Raw genomic sequence first — 21,006 nt, forward strand, 5'->3', positions numbered from 1 at the left:
CTGCGTGCTCTCTTTAAACAAACAAAGCTGGCAAAATACGGAATATCAGTATTTATTCCCCATCGAGTGTCATGGAGCTATTTATTCCTTTCTTATGCACAACAACATGAGGAACGTTCATGTGGCTGAATCTCTGTGTTCATCCTTGATCACACAGGCTGTTCATTTCAAGCATCTTGGCCCCCTAAGGGGTGGCAATGTCTGCTGGGCCAGTCAGCTCAATGGATTAAGCTCCTTGGGTTGAGAGATCAGAACCCGGCAAAGACAGACAAGGTGGGAGAAACTGGTTCCAGTCCCCACGTTGTCACTAATGTGTTTTCTACCTCTGAGCAAGTTTCTTTATTTCTCTGTGCCTTGACTTCCCAGTCTGTAAAGTTCTGTGGACCCATAAGCCCTTGTCTCTTGGGAGCCCTCAGCCTCTAGGAAGTCTAGACCACTCACCGATAAATTAAATGACATAGCCATGGAAACCATAAGCAGCTCAATATTCTCCCGTGTGCTCCGGTCAAACCAGATTGTGGGCCATGTTCCAGAACATACTCTGGGTTTTACACCTCCATGGTTTTGCTCTTGCTGTTCCCCTGGAATGGGGGGCCCTCATTCTTGCCTGTGACAATCAGACGGGTCCTTTAAAATTCAACAACATCCACTCTCCAGGAGGCCACCCCCAGAGGGTGGACTTCTTTCTTTCTTCATCCACTGGTATCTTAGGCCTGTGACTATAGTCATCAGGGTACAATTTGCAAGCTCCCTGAGGGCAGGGGCTGGGCCTCACTCATCTCTGCGTGCCCCACAGGACTCAGCCCAGGATGTTACGAGTTATGGTGCAGCCAAATGTTTGTGGAACTAGAATTGGGACCTGGGCCTAGGCTTGGCTCAAGTTTCAGGCTATTTCAGGCCCTGGGATGGGTGGGGTGATGAGGGGAATGCTGGGGCTGCAAGATAAAAGGCCTGAGCGGGAATGTGGCCTGGGCTTCACTGCCTGGAAGGGCCTCTCTGCCTCCCTCCTCTCCCCACCACCCAAGCAGGAGCAGAGAAACACTGTGTACTACAGACTCTTCCATCAGACCCTTGTGGGCCCCTTAGGACCTTCGCCCCGCCCACTCTGTCCCTGAGTCCCTATGGGGGGGGCGGGGGGCAAGGGCCCAACCAGGTCTGCAGGAAATGGCCGGAGGGGGGGCTGTGGGAAAAGGTTAATGTCCTAGCTCCCGGGCTCTGCTTGGGCCCCACTGTTGCCCTTGGTCTAAAACGTTGTGTTGACCCTTTGTCCAGGCTCTGTTTGGAGTGTGGAAGTGGCATGAGCTCATGCAAGAGGCTGAGGAGTCTTTCCTCACTGCTGCAGAATGGGACAAATGTTGAGGGCGGGGAAGAGGGGGGTTAACTCTTTTCCTGGGGAAGAGGCCAGGCTCGCAATGGGTAAAGGTGGAGTCCCTGACCCTCAGAAGGCCTCCCCGGCAGAACTCCTGCACACGGCGGAGCAGAAGGGAGGCTTGCGGGATTAAGACAGACAGGTATGAGGGGCAGCGCTGGCAATCTGGGCCAGCTATAGGAAGAGCCGGGAGGGTGAAATGGTTAATGGTTTGTTGAAAAACAGGGAGAGTCCCTCCTCCAGGGGCCCAGCTGGCTGCAAAGCCAGGAGCAGAGGCTCCAAGGGTGATGCAATGGGGCCCGCCCTGCACACCAGAGAGGGTGAGGAAGGCGAGCTCCCACCCAGCAGCAGCCTCCACACCAACAGCTGACCACTCTCCTCCGGCTCCAACAAGCCAACCACAGGGCAGGGCCTTTGGGGCAAAGGGGGCAGGTGACTGGCCACCAGAAAATTCGGGAGTTGCAGCTCCTGCCTATCCCACTGCATCCGGCCCCAGTGCCCTTCCAGCCAAGGCAAATCCCTCTCCTGGCACCCAACAACAGACCTAACCAACCTGGCCAACCTCCTGTCTCTTCCAAATCCAAGACCATTTCCAGTCCTAGGGGCCGGTGGCAGGTAGCAGGTGGGGAACCTGGGCCTGTGAGAGGTGTAGACGCACAATGCAGTCCCTGATCGCAGCAAACTGGCACCTCCTCTCACCAGCCCACTCTCCATTGTCTTGAGACAGGCTACCTGCCAGGGAGACGATATTTCAGAAACTTCTAAAAGACTCAGGACAAATCCAAGAGTGGGTACGTTGATGTGAACTCTGGAGACGGAGTGCTGCCCTCCTCCCCACGCCGGGGTCTGGCGTGGTAAAGGCAAGTTTGCTTCTCAGAAGGACTTTGCAGGGTGGGGCACATGGAGAGAGGGAGGAGAAGGTATCCAGAGGCCCAGATTTTGTGACAAAGTTCAGCTGTTGACTCCAAGCCCCATGAGGACAGGAACAGGGTCTGTCTTGTTGACCGCGGGCTCCCTGGCAGCCAGCACGGCTCCTGACACAAAGCCTGTGCTTAATAAATAACTGACTGGCAGAGACCTGGGCACAAGCTGGTGCCCAAGGCCAGTTTCACAATTTCTGGAGTCTGCTTTTTTTGGTAAACGCCTTACCACACATACACACACACACACACACACACACACACACACACTCATAGGGGCAGGAAAGTATACAAAGTAGCACAAAGAACCATCAAAACAGATTCCTTGAACATTGTTTACCATTACTGGAAGCTTGCTCAGCCTTAACTTTAATGGGCTGTAGCTTTGAAAGCTGAAAACTGAAGAAAGATATATCAGGATTTCGGTCCAAGTTTGAGGGAGTTTGGAGGGGCTGCTGGATACACAGTAGCCAGACCCCAGGCCAGGCTGGGCCAGGGGAGTGGCGCATGCTGGCGGCTCCTGAAGCTCCGGCCCCAGTGCTGGAGGCAGTAATCCCCACGTAAACGCGTACTCAGCACCAGCAGTGACAACCTTTCCCGAAGCAAGCAGGTTTCTGCCGCTGCTCCTCATTCTGGGAAGCAGGGCACACAGAGAATTCCAAATCCTCAACAATAACGCGTTCCCCTCCAGATTTTTAGCTGGAGCCACATTTTAGTGCCTTACATTTGCACAATACTTGTAACTTGTTCAAAGCTCTTTTATATTTATTATCTTACTAGATTGGATCATCACAAACCCCAGATGGAGAGCTATCACCCAGTTTTGCATGAGGAAACAGAGGCCCAGAAGGCCCCAGAAAGTCCCAGGATTCCGGCAGCCAAGTTGGTAGCAGAGTCAAGACTTGAGGCCACATCTCTGTCTTCCCAGATGCCCTGCTCTGCTCCACGCTAGACACGCAGCCTCCCCATGAGTCAGCTGTCACGAGTTCCAAGCACTGGGCCTCACATCCCCTGTGGCCAAAAGGTGCCTTTCCCTGGGTCCTATTCACAGCCAGGACAATTGGCCCCACTGTTTACATTTTTGCTCCTTCCCTCTGGCAGGACCTGGTGCCATGAACCAACCTTGTCTGTTTTGCTTGAAAGCCTATCCCACTGTGCCTCCTACACTGACACACGCTATATTCAGGTTGCACTAAACTGGAAACCAGTGCCCAGCGCTGGGAGAACGACAGAGACAACTTTTATGGCAAGATGAGGGAATGCTTGGGAAACACTGACAAGGACAAGCGTGTTAGCAGTCTGCGTATGTGGTAATGTGTTTTCGAAATACTGTAATCTGATCAGAGCAGGAGGACACAAAGCAACATGCATCTACTGAGCATAGGTATGTAAGAGTCGAGCTTCTGTGAATTGCCAAGAACCAGAAGTGAACTTAGAAAGACATGAAGAGATTTTTTATCTTCACAGGTTTTTCTTTCCTACAATGTTCAAAACAATAATAAATAATAAACAGGATCGTAACAGGGGTGCCTGGCTGGCTCAGCTGGTAGAGCATACGACTTAATCTCAGGGTCATGGGTTCGAGCCCCATGTTAGGCATGGAGCCTACTTAAAAAAAATAATTAAAAAAAATAGGATCATAATAAGCAGAGGAGGAGGCAGAGAAGCAGAAGGCCCCCAGGGGACTATCCATCTTCCCCAAAAGGCTAGAGTTAAAGAGGGTGGCAGGGGGAGGAGACTGGCCATGTGGGGTGAAGGAGCCGGGTGGGAGCCAGTGCTCAGAGATATAGAGGTGCACCTGGGAGCCTCGTCTCCGGGAGTCCCTCAGGGCCAGGAGGACACGTAAGCAATCTGGAGTCCTGCTCCAGGGGCCCCCTTCACGTCAATTACAACATTAATGGCGCCTCCCAGAGTTGTGCAACATGGAGGCCTTGGGACAGAAAGAGGTTGGAGCGGATCTGTTGAACGTGGAGCCACTGAGCCTTGCTTCCCTGCTTCTGTTGTCATCTGAAATCTCCTGCAATTTTTCTGCACCTTTCATTTAGGAGGGTTAAAGTGCCGCCTGGCCTATAGAAGATGAGAGGCTTCCAGGGGGAGCCTGGCCTTGCTTTGGTGGGGATGCCAGCCTGGCAGGGAACAGGCAGGTGTGAAAGGCACCAGCCTAGGCTCCCCTGGGACTCGGGGACAGTGTGCTGCACAGACATATCAAAGCCGGTATGTCTGAAGCAGACTCCTTATGTCAGCAGCCCCTCCACCCAGACCTGCTTTTCCTCCCATGTCCCCATCCTGGTGGACATCCCTGCCATCCACCCACAGCTTGCCAGGCTCTGCACCATCTGGCTCCAACTTCAGCTGTCACTCTGCCCCATTTTGCACCCTGTGCCCCACCTGTGCTGAAATAGTTACAGTTCCCGTAATACATACCAAGTTATTTCATTGCCCTGCCTCTTCTCATGCTATCCCTTCCCTACCTTGTCCGGCTGCTTATATGTCAAGAGTCAGCTCAAGTAGCAGCTGCCTCTACAACACCATTCCTGCTTGTCCCCACCCCTACCCCCCATACCCCCCCCCACACACACCCCCGCCATCTGTCCCCTGGTAGAGATCAGTACTTCTTTTGTCTCTGTAGCCCCAATATCTAGTGCGTCTCCTGACACATCTTTCGCATTCAGTGTATATTTTATGAATTAAAAAAAAAAATGAATGAATGTGGAGAGGAAGTTTTGGGGTAGACAGAAGAGTGAATTTGACTGACAAGACTCAGCCCATGTGTGACACCCCAATGCTACCACATTTCTGGTGATGGCATCCCCCAATTCATCTCTATCCCCAGGCTACTCCTTTCTAGGGCAGGGTCTCTTCTGGTCCTTAGGCTCTTTGGCAGCTTCCCTCCACCACACACAACAGGTGCACCCATCCTTGGGTCTCTGCTGTTCTCAAATGTTGGCGCCTGCTCGTTGGGTGTGGGTTGTGCCGTTCAGGGGAGTGAGCCCTGACCTACCCACCTGACCTTGCTCAGAGCTGCTGAGTCAGCTAGGTGGCTGGGTGGGCTGAGGACAGGTCAATTCTTTTTTTTTTAAATTAAAAAAAAATTAATGTTTACTTATTTTTGAAAGAGAGAGAGAGAGAGAGAGAGAACAAGAGGGAGAGGGGCAGAGAGAGAGAGGGAGACACGGCATCCAAAGCATTCAAAGTAGGCTCCAGGCTCTGAGCTGTCAGCACAGAGCCCGACGCAGGGTTCAAACTCATGGACCGCAAGATCATGACCTGAGTCGAAGTCCGAAGCATAACTGACAGAGCCACCCAGGTGCCCCCAGGACAGGTCATTTCTTGACATCCATAAGAGGCAACCTCCCTAGCTGGGCCATGTGAGGCCATCTGGGGGGGGGGGGGCAGCACACAACAGCTCTCACCCATGTTATGTCATCACACTCTCTGGCTGGGTGAGTCCTCTGGGTTCCAGCCCACATATGGTGGGGGCAGTGGCAGCCAATCATGTCCTCTGCAGCAGGCTAATTTCCAGGAAGGCCCTGGACCCTGGCCTGACATGAACCACATAGGCCTGCTGCCTTTTCCAGGGCAAGGAGTACTGTCCATCCTGCCTTCTAGCCTAAGCACCCAATTCCCGTAGGTGGACCACCCCACACCCCCCTTGGGCCAGGCACTCAGGTAAGTGGAGTCAGCCTCCTTCCTCGTTCTAATGGCAAAGGAGCTGCTTCTTCTAGGCCTGTTCCTGTCTTCAGCATCCTCAGCAGCAGCAACGGCCAATTCTGTGAGCGAGGTGTTGACACCTGTTACCCTGATTCAGGAGGACTCAAAGAAGGGCTAAACTCCTGTCTCCAGGAAGTTGGCAGTTTGGTTGCTAACATGCATGGCAGAACTTGGGATCTGAGAGACAAAGCTCTCAGACAATAGGGTTTTTTTACACATCAAGTCCAAAAGACATATCTATGTTTTTTTGTTTTTTTGTTTTTTTGTTTTTTTAATAAGCTATCCTAAGTCACATGTTTTCCTATTCTGGGGATGTGGAGTTTTCACCTCTGTTCCAACTGGCTCTCCCTCTGTTCTCTGAGCAGGCAGCTCTGATCCCTGGACTCTGACAACAGTTTGGACAAAGCCACAGGATGAAAGCTACTTTAGGCCATATATCCAAAGACTCCTGGGTGGGCAGGTATGGCTCCTGGCCCCAGCTGGGAGATAAGGAGAAAGATACCAGTCTGGCACGCTGTGGATAAATCTGGTATCCCAGTCCCCTACTCTCTGTCCCTTCTGATACAGGAATACCCCCGAGAAGGAAGTTGGGGGATTGAAAAAGTGGGCAGAAGAGAGAATCCAACAGTTAAGATGAGGATATGCAGAAGTATGCATCCTTTCAGGCACTTCCACGGCCTCATTCAAACAGATGGCCCCATGGGGCGGGGTGGTTGGAACATGGGCTTCTCTGACTAAGACTTCTGGGGCCCCAGAGGCAAGTATTTTACACTCTTCCCACTCCTGAACACAAACCAGTGGAAAAGATGTCATTCCAAACCACAACTTCTTTCTTAAAAGAGTTGAACCTGTCAGAGACCTGGTGGGCTTCTGGATAGAAAAAGGTGGGCTTGGTGGGGCAGGGGAAATTTCAGAAAAGGGCACTGGGGGGGGGGGGGGGACCTGAATTACTCATCACAGTAGAGAGGAATCTGGCCTTCCAGAGTCAATCAAGGAGGAGAGAGGGAGGTGGGGGGATGGAAGGGAGTAACAAGGAAGCCACATTAGGCAGCAGTGGGCCAGGGCAGCTCTGTGGGGTGGTGTGGCCAGTGAGAAACCCCAGGTGACGAGATCGCCAAAATAACTTTACAGAACATTTCAGAAATGTGATTTTAAATTGTTTGCTAGGTGATGTAATCTCTCCCCTGTGGCCCACAAACCTTCATTAAAAGTTCTGCTACATGTTACAGCATTATTTTTGCAGTTGTTTTGGAATAGGGGTGGGGGTTGAAAGGAGAAGGGGCCGTGTTCCGTATTTGAATTGACGGCAGGAACTGAAGAAACAGTCACAACACCAGAATAGTGAGTAACACTTCAGATGAGGCAGAAAACTAGAGCCAGAGGTAACCATGAAAATCTAAGTCCCCCTACTAATTCACAGAAATCCTGGGGAGGGCACTGGACTTTCCACAGGACACGGACGGGCGTTTAGCCAGTGTCATTTCACTCTCAAAAGACATGCTACCTCAGCTGACATTAGGTTACAAACAGGCTTTGCCTCTCCAGCTGGTCTAATAAGACTTGCAAAACATAAAATGTATCGCGCACACCTTTTCCATCCAGGGCCTTAGCACATAGCACATGGTAGGGACCAGTAACAGCATGCGAATGCCCTGGGTGCCACTGGGAACTGGCAAAATCTAATGCTTCTAGGGATGAGCAGGAAAACCATTCAAGCCAGGGACTTATCTGTCCCACCCCCAAATCCCCCCTCCTTCTCTCGGCTCCCTTACCCCTATCCCAGGGGCAAGATAACATCAGCTCTGCGACCTGAAGGTCTTGTAAACAGGCAAGACCCAGCGGAGACGGTGGTGGAGGAGGTCATAAAAGGTTGTGCGGAAACCACACTGCTCTCTGAGTCTGTGCGGGGGGGGGAGGGCGGTGAGCAGAAGGGGAAGGGGCTGCTGGTCCAAAGGGCCTGGGGCCGTGGGTGGGCTGTCTCGGGCCCCGCCTACTTCCCAGTACTGACTGTAGGACGTGTCGTGTGGCGCTCTGGGCTTTGCTTCCAAACATCCCCCTTACACCTTCCTGAGTGAGGCCTTGGGGGGAACCCCACAGCTCAGAGACTCCCTCCCAGGTCCGAGGCATTCTTGCGGAAACCACGCGCGTCTTACAGGGCTGATGTCGCCACCTGGCGGCGGGAAGGGTCTGACTCCCTCTGGGAACTTCGGCGAGGCAGGAAGAAGAAGGCGTGGCTTCTGCGGCCGGGTCCAGCGTGGTGACGTCATGACAGGACGCCGTTTTTTCCCCGCCTCTTCTCTCCCCAACTCGGAGCTGCCAGTACTTGACGTGGCGTCACCACCCTCTACCCTTACTTTGCGTGCGTGTTTGCGTGCGGCGGAGGTGGCGGCGCGGGCCGGTCGGAGCTCGGCGCTGCTGCTCCTGGTGCTCCTGTCGCTGCCGTCGCTGTCCGGCTGGTATAGACTGCCGAGCGGACGAGGCGCTGGCCACAGCACTTTAGCACCGGACGCAGCTCCGCGCGGCCCGGGCGGGAGGGTGGGCGAACGCGTGTCGGAGGGCGCCGCGCGGGCGGGCGGGCGGGCGCCCGTGAGGGAAAGAGGCGGGGGCGGCGGGTCGGCCGCGGGCCGGGCCGGCCGGGGGATGTCGATGCCTGACGCGATGCCGCTGCCCGGGGTCGGGGAGGAGCTGAAGCAGGCCAAGGAGATTGAGGACGCTGAGAAGTACTCCTTCATGGCCACCGTCACCAAGGCGCCCAAGAAGGTGCGGGGGCTCTGGGTGGCGGTGGGGGCCTGGGCTGGGGCCTCGCGGAAGGGGCGCGAGCTTGCCCGGGGCCCGGGATCCAGCGAGTTTGGGACTTTAGGGGCCAGGTTTGAGGAGGTCCGGGACGACTGAGGCGGTGTGAAGGGTGGCGAGTGAGTGGCCCCAGGCCTATCCCGAGCTGGAAAGGCCGCCCCTGACCTCACTTTCCTTTGTCCCTCGGCCCTAGTCCTCCGGGATCTTTCTGAAATCCGCCAGGGCCGGGCCTTAAATTTGAGGCTGACTTTTCCGGGATGCAGGCAGGGCCCTTCGAAGACGGGAGTGGGGGCCGGGATTGGGGTGAGCCAACTCACGACCCCTGTGACCAGCCCCAGGGGCTGGGGCTGAACAGAACCTCTCCCCTCAGGTGAGTGGATAAATCTGGCAGAGCCGCTTTGGGCAAATCTTTGGGAGCAGCGGCTGGTTTATCCGACAACTGCGTGCTAGCTCGGAGGCAAGAGGAAGAAATACGTGGGGCTAGCTCGTTTATGCAGGTGAAAGCAGCGAGGGCAGTGTGAGATTGGAAAGGACACTGTGGTTTTCACCTTCTGTGGTCATCCGGTTGCTTGGACGTATGTAAGATACTAACGTTTGGGGGTTGGTGACAGCAGACACTGCCATGGATACAGGTTGATGGTAGTCATGTGAATAGATCACTTAGGCATCCCTTGGGAAGGGAGCTTGGGTGGGTTGGAGGGGTGGGTGGTAAGGAAGGATTGCTCATTCTGTACTGCACTCAACTAAGGCAGAACAAGTTTAGTCTATTGTGCTGCGGGGTTGAGCTCAGAGGACACCCTTCTAATTCTCTTGTCCTGAAAGATTAAATAGCAGGCTTTGGAGATTTTAGTCTCACTAGCTCTCCGAACGGTGGAATTGGGATCCCGAGTGCCTTGTGAGAGTTTGCTGCCACCCACACCTTGACTTTCCACATACCTGGCACCCAGTTAACAGACCGGAGAACCTTTGCAGAGAGGTGACCTTTCTTGAAACCAGTGAGAAGCTGGATACATATTGCCCTCCTTTAAAGACGGTATTTCAAGGCTGTCCGGGCCTGCAGCGTTTGACGGGGTGCAGTGCTTGTGTAAGCTGAATACAGCAAGGTTTGCAGGACTAGATAAGAGTCCTTGAGGCTCCTACACCTGAATTAGTCAAGCTGTCATAGTGGGCAAGATGACTTTGTTTTTAAAGGAGATCAATCTACCACTCCAGGAGGCAAATGCAGGATTGAAAAGACGGTTCACCGTTGTGTGCCGTGGGTCTGTTTTCCCGTAAAATTCAGAAACTTACCAATAGATGCCTTAAAAAGGTGGTAGAAGATCCTTTGATTCTGTGAAGTCTGATTAACGTTACTTTTCGTGCTGTCACTTCAGCTGACCGCTTTGTTGGGGCAGTAACTCTAATCTGCACTATTTGAGGAGACAGTCACAGCTTTTCTAAGAATGCTTGAGGGTAGTAGCTATGATGGGTTAGGGGAAAGCCCTCGTACCCTAATTCCCTGAACTCTTCCTCTCCCCATTAGCCTATCCTCTTTGGTCTAATTGCTTCAGAGATTAAGCGTTTTTATTCTTTCTTGCCTTAATTTTAGTAAGCCGGTATCCTTGCGAGTGCCACTATTAATAAGGCAAAGTTTGTTTTGTGGGTTGTAAACTCCATAAAGGCAGGGAGGGACTCTTGTTCACCATTGTACCTACTGTACCCAGCTCTGTACCTAGCACATAGTAGGTACTCAAGTATTAATTGCCCACCTGCCAACTAGTAATTGAGATGTCTGTGTGACCGCCTACCAGGAATAAATATCCCTTTTCCTCTTTGCTTCCCAGGAGAAATACTGTTAAATGTATATTATAGTCAGGACAAATGCTAATGATTTTAAAGACTCATATTCCGTTAGCTGAAAGAAGCAGTCTCTGCCAGGAATGTGGGAAGACCCTGTTAGAAGTTTCCATTTGCTAGTAAATGTACCCCATGTTTCTTATTAATCTTGCTCTTTCTGAGCTTTATTGTTTAGCATTTACACAGCACTTTGTATTAAAGTGATTTATGATGACTAATTACCCTTTCCCTAGTGATAATAGAAGGCATTTATTTAGTTAATGAGTTGGTTGAGGACTAGTCAAGGTCACACAGCAAGTCCCAGGTGATCTGTTTTTTCACAACTACTGAATTGGACGTTATGACTTAAGTCACTTTTGTACCTCTGCCATGTATTGATAATGTGAGAAAGCATGAGAAGAGAGGGGGAAAAATGTAGCTCAGCCGTGTACTGAATGGTACCAGAAAAAGGCCTCTTCAAAAGGTGCCGTCCTTAGCCTGTGAGGACTCCAGCGTGGCTCTAGACCAAGTAATCCTTAGGTCATTCCAAGCCCTGAGGCCCCTTAGGAAGTGAGGTGCTAGTCAGGCTACAGGTTACATTAGGGTGACCTTGATGGTCCTCGGATCAGATTCCAGTGTAACTGGTGAAAGTTTGTTCACTTTGGGGACAAATTGTCCGTCAGTTCAAAGCATAGATAAATTGAAATTCTTCAACTGTAATCGTAACTTAGTTTTGTGTGCCCTAGGGTCTAGCACAGTACTGTGAAGTTAATAGGACTTGTTGGTTTGATTCAAGGCTTGATCTGGGTGTCAAAAAGTCAACTAAGTGGCTACCACCTTAAGTAAGTGAGCTTCTGTGCCTCAGTTTCCTCATCTACCAATAAGTGCTTTTTATTTGGAACAGGTGGAGATAGGTGCATGTTAGGAGCTAAGATAGCAAAAGTGGTTTTAAGGAAGTCTATTAGTATTCTTACGCTGCCTGTTTTTAGTGAGCATTTGAGATGACTTATAACGCAAGACATACACAATTTAGATAGAAAGTCAAAACTATAGAAAGGAAAAAAAAAAATACCTTTAACCCTGAGGGCTAAGACCGTTGATGAACCTGATCATCACATGCAACTCCAAGCTTCCTAGGAGCCAGAGGATAGAGGGAATCACGCTAGCAGACATGGGAAATAATACATACCGTTTTCTTGGGAAGACAGCTTTTGCTGACACATAAAGTTCTAAAGGAAACTTTCATGAGATGGTATTAACAGCGATAGTAAGGCTTGTTCACAACTGTTACTGTTGATTTCAGATTGTACTGCCAGGAATATTTGGGTGATAAAAGGGGTCCCTGAGTTGTAAGGGTAGTGTACATTGTACCACAGCTAAAGAGGATTCTTCTTTAATGTTGGTGGTTATCAGTCGACCCAGGTAAGTCAGCTAGTTCCCCATAGTCACTGGGTATTTTTCCCTCTTTCTGCTATTTTGTGTTGCAGGGGTGATGGCTGTCCTTGGACCTTTGGAAATTAACATTGTGTCAAGTTGACTTTTTTTTTTTTTTTCTTAGAGTAAACTCAGATCTCCAGCTTGTTGATGAAACTTTGTAAGATAGATAAGTTTCTCTGGAAGGCCTTATCAGAGCATTTGCTGTTCTCTGCACTTCTGAACATTTATTACTGTGGGGGGTGGGGGGTGCGGGAGCGGGGGTCTCTCCAGAGTGGTACTTAGGTGTTGTACCTAAGATCTATGCAGACAGACTTTTACCACCAGCACAGCAGAAGAAAAGAGAGACAAAACAGCTACTTTTGCTTGTAGGATATTCTTTATTTGAGTAAGGCATGTATAGCACCGGTTCATCAAAAGGGTGGGCTAAGACTTAGGAAAGCACACCGAGTAGAGCTTTAGTGAGTATTGCTTAGCTGTTCATGTGTTGGGTGGAATGCAGCAGGATGCCCCTCTTCTCATCAGGAAGGATTATGTTATGACTAATTCTTGGCGCAGTTTTATAGAATTTGCACCGATACTTCTTAGATTCACTGAGGTTTGATAGGTGGATGTTTCTTATCTTTTCTACGTCGTTAGCATCTCTCAGTTCTCGGACTGGGTGGCTCAGTCCGTTAAGCGTCTGACTTTGGCTCTGGTCATGATCTCACAGTTTGCGGGTCGGAGCCCTGCATCGGGCTCTGCGCTGACAGCTCGGAGCCTGGAGTCTGCTTTGGATGCTGTGTCTCCCTCTCTCTCTGCCCTTCCCCTGCTCACACTCTGTGTGTCTCTCTCTCTTTCTCTCAAAAATAAATAAACATTAAAAAAAAATTTTTTTTTAAGTATCTCTCAGTTCTCTTTAGAACAGCTGTTTTAGTGGCAGTCTTCAAACAGGAGTCAGGGATGTATATAAGAAGATCTAGTTTGGATTTCTCCACAATTACTGATTATCTCTCTTTTTCTTATTTGTTTAATTAGACACTAGTTGCCATATTACTTTGTTCTAGTTCTTTTGCACTTTTATGTTGTAACAGAGAGAAATTTGTTCATTGTCTAGATCCCTTGCTGGCAAGATTACAATTGTGTGTCTTATCAGGAGGATATTTGGATCCAGTGTATGTTACCCAATGTATTCTTGTAAGGTTATTCATAAAGGATATTTTGATATAGAATCATGTAGATTTCTAGTTGCCTATGACTCTTGATAAATTTATTCTTCCACCTCAAGTAATTATGATCTGTAAACAAGTACTTTAATGCTGTCTTGGGACTGTTAATTAAAGGAACTGGCCAGTAAAGGAGAATCATGTATACTTACCAGTTTCTCAAGTTTGGGAATTTGAATATTAAAATTTTATAAAGAAAGGCTGCCCTCATTATACTGCATAGAAGAATTCAGAACACGTCATGTTGTGGTAGGTCAGAAGCATCCTCATCGGGTATGAAGAACAATACATTTGCATAGGCCAGAGTTTTTTCCAACCTGAAATCTAAGAACCCAACGTTAAAGACTGATTCTTACCACAAATTTTCCTTCCGACCCTTGTCAATAGTGTCAGTATCTTGCATATGATAAGCAGTTTAAACTTCACTTTGAGGTGTGTTCACCTTTTCTCTTCCGATTCTGTATTTCCCTTTGACCCGTTCAGGTATTTCACTAGCTATCCCCGCTGTTGCTTGGCTAACTGAGTAGTACCGTGTACGTTAGGCACTTGATTTTTGGAGTCAGGTTTACCTTCAGTTCCTCTCATCTGATAACTGTGATTTTTGGACAAGTGACTTAACCCATCTGAGCCTCCGTTTTCTTGTCCATAAAATGAGAAGTAATGATAGTACTACAGGATTGTTGAGGGGATTAGCATTTAGTGAATTTATTAAATTTACTTAGTGTTTTTGTTCCTTTATAACTAGAGTGACCATATATCTGGTTTGCTTCTTGCAGTTCCAGTTTATGTATTATCCCAACATGCTGTTCAGTGACTACCTCCATAAACTCTGAAAAGTACCCTGGTTTATATGGAATTTTGAAATAGTCTTAAAGAGCCAAAACGAAGATGTTTCTATTGGAATGGCTTCTCACCAGGAAAGAAATTTTCCCTGAGAAAAATGTAGAGCTTAAACCTGCTGAACACTAAAATATTTGATTTCCAAGAAGGACGTAGACAACCGGAGAACTTCGAGTTCGTACTGGAAATGGGATGGATGTGCTCTGCCTGCCCACCACCCCTCCCTTGCCCACCCCCCCACATCACACGATGTACCTGTGGAAGGTGGGCACCTATCAGGCAGTGGGCCAGCTGAGTCCACGAGTTTATATCCTCAAACTGTAATTATCTGGGAGTCTTCCCAAACTAGAATCCTTGAATTACAGGAAACAATTCCAAAGACTCTTTTGAGGTATGACTATCTTTTTATGTGGTCACCTTCAGATCACTCCCCAGTGTATTCCACCTCCTTCCCCCAGGTACTGTTTCTCTTTGCCCTAAACAGCCTGCTCCTAATTACATTTAACTGATTTTCTCCAGCAGAAGTGTGTGGCCTTTGCTCCAAGGCAATTACAGAACTAGGGTGGAACCCTCATGCCTTTGTTGACACTCAGACTGGTTTCATTTTTTTCCTATCTCTGTTCAGTTTTTCTAAAGGCTTCAGTCCGGTGCCTTAATCTCACAACGTGTATAATGGCTGGTACTACTTAGCAATATACAATGGGGCTTAATCATTTACTACCCAAACTGGCCACAAAGAGAAAAAATATAATGAGCTACGGGTAAAAGGTAGTATATGGAATACCGTAGTGGAGATGAGGAAAAGACTTTGAAGAAACACAAATCTAGGACTGGCCCTGCATGCTCCTGCTTTCTTGCCACAGAAGTCCCAGTGCCTCAGCTGACATGCCTCTGTACTTAGCCTGTAGGGCTTAATGGGCTTAAAATGTTCTTTACCAGCCCAAACCAGTTCACTTCTAAAATGGACACCCTGTGCGAAGTTGTATGCTAGAGTGAGGCTTAAACGGGAGGGCTTGGGACTGCTCACTGCTGCATGCGTTGGTCTTGGCCCTGCCTCAGGCCTAGGTCTTTACAATCTGAAGAACTGCGAGCCCTGTTTATATATTTTTCTCTTCTTTCCTGAAGAGTGTGTGCACAGTGCCATCCGTGGAATCCCCCTGAACATGCTATGTGCTCAGGGTGCCAAGGAGAATGCTAATGTGCTGATCCGCACTGGGGCGCGGCTCTGTGAGCCAGATGGTGGATTGGTGAGTGACAGAGTGAAGGGGCGAAAGGCCTGGAGGAGAGGACTGTAACCATGTTTCATTTTGGCCTCCTGAATGAAGCTGTCCATATTACCGTGTTTTGAGTAATGTCAGGATTTTGGAAGTTCTGTTTTTAATAAGTGTTTTCAGCTCTTACAGTACTTATCAATTAAGAGGAACTTTTGGGACACAGGTTTCCATGATCATAAGGGGAATTACTTTATTCCCTTCTCCCAGGACTGGCTTGACCTCGAGTCCAGGCTTTTGGGCTGTGACTTGTTTTCATTATCATAGGATCCTGAAATTTAAAAAAAAGGGACTTATCAGGAAAGTAAGTAGTGGACAGTGGTTCTGCTCGGCCCTTTTGGACCACCTCCACCCTGTCCTCTTCCTCATAGGTCTTAAGGAATATTCATTTGGGCTCTCATGATGGTTAGCTTTATTTTGGAGATGTAGAAAAGAGCTCTTTGCCTTGAATTTTTAAAGTACACACTCTCATCTCTGTTTCTAATTTTAGAAGAGAGGTCAGTAAGTAGACAAGTCTGTAGAAGGTAGAGAACTGAAATAGGTTTCTATTTTGCCTGTTTGAGGGATGCTCCTGAGATATTCACTGGATTAGAGACTCTAGAACAATGGTTCTTAATCTTTTGAGTCACAGATCCCTTTAAGAATCTTATGAAAATTATAGTTCTTTAGGAAAATTCAGGGGCACAAAAACTTGTTATACTTTTCAGAGGGCTTGTGGTACTCCCTGAAACTCATCCATGGATCCTGGGTTAAAAACCCTGATTTAGAGGAGGAGGTCTCTAAGCCATAGTATCTCTTTCCTTTACAGATCCAGAAACTGCCGATTGTTTCCAGCTTGCAGTTTGTCCTTGGAACGAAACTGAGGTTGTTGGTGTTCTTTGTCATCCGCCTCTTTGGGATGCTCCTTGGCTTCCCAAGAGCCTCATTATCAATGCCTTGAGGGTTCAACTCAAGAACTTAGGCGTACTGAAACCAGCATGTCAGCAACTTTTGGGGATTCTTGTACTACCTCATACCCACTGCCCTTCATATGAGCTGTGAGTGCCTGTAAAGCTTCAGAGCTGAAGTGTTCAGAGTAGGGAGCTCACATGCTGCACTATCAAAACTAAATAAAATAACTGGCTCCCCTGTATGTCTCAAAAACAGGTTTGACTTCAGTGTAGTACTTCTCAAAACTATTTTCAGAACTGACTTGATATCTGAATCATACTTTTCATTTGATTTCTCTAGACCAGACATTGAGGGCAGGGACCATGTGCTTAGCATATAAGTACTGCCAATTGTTTAGTGAGTAAAATATTGTGAGATGATTTCTCTAGGAGAAAGTGAGTTGGACTCACTTCGTGGCTTTGGCTCACCATCCCCTTCAGTTGGCAAGGGTTGTTTTTCTAACTTAGATCCCTCTCACATGGGTGATAATGGGAATACAGAGAACTGCAGGTGAGGCATTGGTAAGAATTTCCAACAGCTTAGTAGATCCCTTTATAATGCTAGAATCAGGAACTAAGGGAGGAGACTGTTGAGATACAAGGCCTCTAGCTTCTTAGCCCAGTTGCTTGAGAATCACAAGGCAGTAGGTTAGAAGCCTAGGGATATTCTTCCTTGTAATGGGAAGGCAATTTGATGTCCCACCCGGTTTTAAACCCTTAGCAATAGGGACACTACCCTAAGTTGAAAGTGGTGTTCTGGTTTACACATGCTCTTGATTTAAGGAACAGAGGCTCACCTTTAGGGTGTTTGAGATTTGAGGGCCAGCAGTGAGTCGAACAGTTTCATTTTGGAATTGGTGTTGGAGTCCTGAAAGTAATAAACAACAGTGCTGCCCAGCAATGATGGGCAAACTTCTGATTCTTCTCATTCTGCAACCCTAGCTGCCCCTTCTGAACCAAAAGCTAAGCTCCATGTTCAAAAACTATATATGCCCTTGTCTTTGAAATTCACCTCCTTTAGAGTTACAGGCTTCTGGGAACTGGGCCAATGCTTGTCCTAACCAGGAATCAGGCCCTAGTTGGCATTGAGGATTTTGTGTTTTGTTTCCCTAAGTATGTGATGTAAGCAGAATTCAGGGGAAAGGGAGACCTTCAGAATGTTGTAGTTTTGGAAGTAGAAGTAGGTGCTTTGTAGAGATGGCAGATGTGTTCAGTTATTCTGGTAACTAATTCAGTTTCCTGTGGGTAGCCAGGTAGTATCCTGCTTCTAATTCAGTACTTAAGTTTTTAGTGCCCAGCTTCGGGAGCACCAGACTCCTTAACAAGCAAGACAGGAAGATTCCCAATGTTCAGTTCTTACGGAGAGTAGCCCAGCTGGCTTGTCATGCTGGACTAGATGAATTGTGAATGTTAATTACACTGATCAATACAGTGGCCTTGGTAACAGACTTGTAGCTGCTGTAGAATCTGTTTACTTCAGGTTTGTAACAGAAAAGAGACCAAGCTGGTTGAGAACATGATGTTCTAAATGTAATAAGCTGTATTGTAAGTCCAGGGAAAATGCATGCTGGAGGCACTGACCCTACTGCACCCTTCCCCAGGATTTCCCAGAGGGAAACATTACTCTGGGGGTGGTTTCTGTTCTTATTTGCCAGTTGAGAATGAATTGAGGTCAGCAAAGGCATGGCTTCTGTGAGATGGGGTATAGGATATTTACAGATCATAAAGGTTAGAAGGAGAGCACCCGTGTAGGGAGGCATCTCATTCCTCTACCCAGTTTGTAATTCGGAGTGGAGAGTTGATGGGATTAGTTTCAACCCTTGCATTCAGAAGAAGGAACCCCTCCTATTTAAGAAATAGAGGGTTCAGAATTCTGCACATTCTTTTCTGACTCCACAGGGAGAGGATTAGCTGAACGCTGGGCATGTTTGGAATGAGAGCACCTTGCCAATTTTTACTGATTTTGGACCAAGCCATTGTAAAAATATAGTCTCTTTTCCTGAGATGAGCTCTTTGTCATGTTCTCCTAAACCCTGTGGATCCATTTGATGGATTGGCTGTACCTGACAGATGGAGTTGGTATTACAAAGGCAGATTTTCTACTTTCTTTGCCTTATTTGTTTTCTCTCTGAACACGATGTGTCTAACCCATTTGTTCCCTGTGTGCCTTCAGTTGCTTTATCAAGAGCCTGGTAAACTCCGTGTGCTTGTGTTTGCTTTTTCAGATCCTGCTTAGATTGTCTCGGATGAGTACTTCTCATGGAATAGAAAGAATGGAAGGAATCAGTCACCTAGGGAACTTTTTTAAAACATTCATTTCAGGGCCCTAACCTAGACCTACTTAATCAGAATGGGGAAGGGTTGATGGTAAGGGGCAAGTGGAGAATAGGATAGTATGTGCTTTTCGAAACCGCTGAAGCCTGAAAGATCCCATATTTAGAACCACTTAGGTTATCTAACAAGGCTGGCCAAAATTGTTATGATATCTGATATTGGAATGGTAATGTAGCTACCATCTATCTCGGACGACTTTGGCCATGAGAAAAAATCTTGTGCCCCATGTGAGAGGTCCTGAAAATAGCCTATGGTTACTCTTCTTTTCCAAAGTATTCAGAGTAAGCTATGACCAGAAATCATGTAGCTCTATTAGCTCAGGGTTAAGCACCTACTACTGTCTACCGGGACCTGTACTGGGCACTTAGGATTAATCAGTGAACAAGACAAAGATCCATATCCTGTGGAGTTTACATTCTTGTGAGGTTATTATTTGGGTCATATAAGTCTTATACAGTGGTTCTTAATCATTTGGAGTTTGGAGCCCTATCAGAGTTGTGTTCATGTTCCCGAAACACAGACACACACACACACCAATTTGCATATAAGGGGAGTTGGCAGCCTGAGGCCCGTCCGCGAACCCAAGCTAAAAACCTAGAATGCTTGTCCAGAATTGAGAATGTGGTGATTGGGGTAAAGCCAGGCCATGAGTTGTGTATTTGGGACTATTATCTCCTAGCCACATTGGGTTGTAGTTTCTTCATCTGTACAGCCAAGGTCCTTTGCAAAGAACTTGAGAGCATCTCAAAAAAAGAATAAGAATTGCTAGGCCTCCACTACACCAGTCACATTTCTTAGTCTGTGCTCTCTTTGAATGTTAAGAATGATTTTGACTCTCTGTTCCCATTCCCACCCCTAGTTTCTGGTTGGCTGAGCTTGTTGGACTCAATAGGTTAAAAATCAGGTCAGAATATGAGAATTTCCTTAACATGATTTATACTATCAATTCCTAGACTAAGAGTGACAGTAAAATTATAAAGATCATGAGAGGGCATTATAGTGAAATCCTGGCTTCAAAAACACAACATCACAGAAGGAGTTGATAAATGAGGGGCTGAGGAAATACCCAAGGAGTAAAGACTGGAGAAAGAGGATAGGAAAAAAAAAGAGGGCAGAACTCAGAAAGACAATTGACTGAGCTGGTAAGCCAGATAGCCTGAAACCAAAGAGAGTGGATTTGAGACCCAGACCAAGAAAGAAAAAAAAAAAAAAATTACATTTTAGTTCTAAAGGGTCTGTCACTATTGTTTTATTATCAAACAGAACTCAAGATAAAAGGAGAGGGCAGATAAGGCTTTGCTTCATGTATACCAATATTAATATGTCTCTATCCTTGGAAAAGTTGGTGTTTGACTTGAGCGAATGGCTAAACTGTGCTTCAGGGTTAGTATAATGTATAGTACAACATGTACCGCAGAAACATGAGTGAAATTTTGTTTGGGACACTGGGAGAAAGAATTACGTAGAAATAACCCAGCCAGATAATAGAGAATGGAGCACAATGAACACACTGAGTCCTGTGCCAATTCTGCCTTTACCTCCCTAAAATCTGACCTTTAGTGTAACTACAGATCAAGACCTCTTAAGGGTGGTCTTTACGGGGAATTCTTGTCACTCTGCCTGACGTCTAAGGGGAACTTTCCAGACCCACACTGAGGGATGCTGAAATTGTGCTGTATTCAAGGTCTTCCAGGCCAAACCTTTTTTTTTTTTTTTTTTTTTTTTTTTGAGAGAATGTGAGCTGAGGAGAGGGACAGAGGGAGAGAGAATTTTAAGCAGGCTCCACACTCAGTGCAGAGCCCAACATAGGGATCAGTCTCAGGAATGTGAGATCATGATCTGAGGTGAAATCAAGAGTTGGATGCTTAACCAAATGAGCCAACCAGGCCAAACTTCTATACACTCAGAGCCCATAGTCCTCCCCAAAGGAGCCTGGAGGCTCTAGATGATTCCAGTTGTAACTGCTCCAGTTGTCCAGCATATGGAAAAACTGTTCTGCTATTAAAGTTTCTAACCTGCTATTAATATAAGGACATCTCATTGTTTGCTCAGTGATGCATTAAACCCAAAACTCCCTAATCTAGGGGGAATATAATTATACCACCAATTATGTTTACTTTCTATTTTTAAAGAAGCCCTTTGAGTGATCAAAGGAATTTCAGGCCTCACTTCCTGGGACTGTTTAGGTCTGTTTTAAGGTTCTATTCACCATACAAAGCTATACAGTTAGTTATATAGATTGTACTGTTGTGTGAAAGAAAAGTTCCCCCATTACCATTGTATACAACATAAATAAGTTACCTTAAAAAGCACATTTAAAATATATTCTCTGTTGTATGTTTTAAAATATGGTCATTTTAAATGAAAATAGCAGGTTTCAGGGCA

General features: G+C 47.4%; 1 protein-coding gene across 2 annotated transcripts in view; it reads left to right on the forward strand.

Moving 5' to 3' along the window:
* Nucleotides 1-8,589: 8,589 nt before the first annotated feature.
* Nucleotides 8,590-21,006, forward strand: part of AHCYL1 (adenosylhomocysteinase like 1) — a 38,099-nt gene continuing 25,682 nt past the window's right edge. The window contains exon 1 of one of the 2 annotated variants that reach the window (XM_007076408.2): nt 8,590-8,760. In XM_007076408.2, the coding sequence (XP_007076470.2) occupies nt 8,641-8,760 (120 nt within the window). In that variant the 5' untranslated portion in view covers nt 8,590-8,640. The remainder of the gene's footprint in view (nt 8,761-21,006) is intronic. The other variant, XM_007076407.3, reaches the window with a different exon arrangement.

Source organism: Panthera tigris, chromosome C1 (genome assembly GCF_018350195.1).
Source record: "Panthera tigris isolate Pti1 chromosome C1, P.tigris_Pti1_mat1.1, whole genome shotgun sequence".
Lineage (NCBI taxonomy): Eukaryota > Metazoa > Chordata > Mammalia > Carnivora > Felidae > Panthera > Panthera tigris.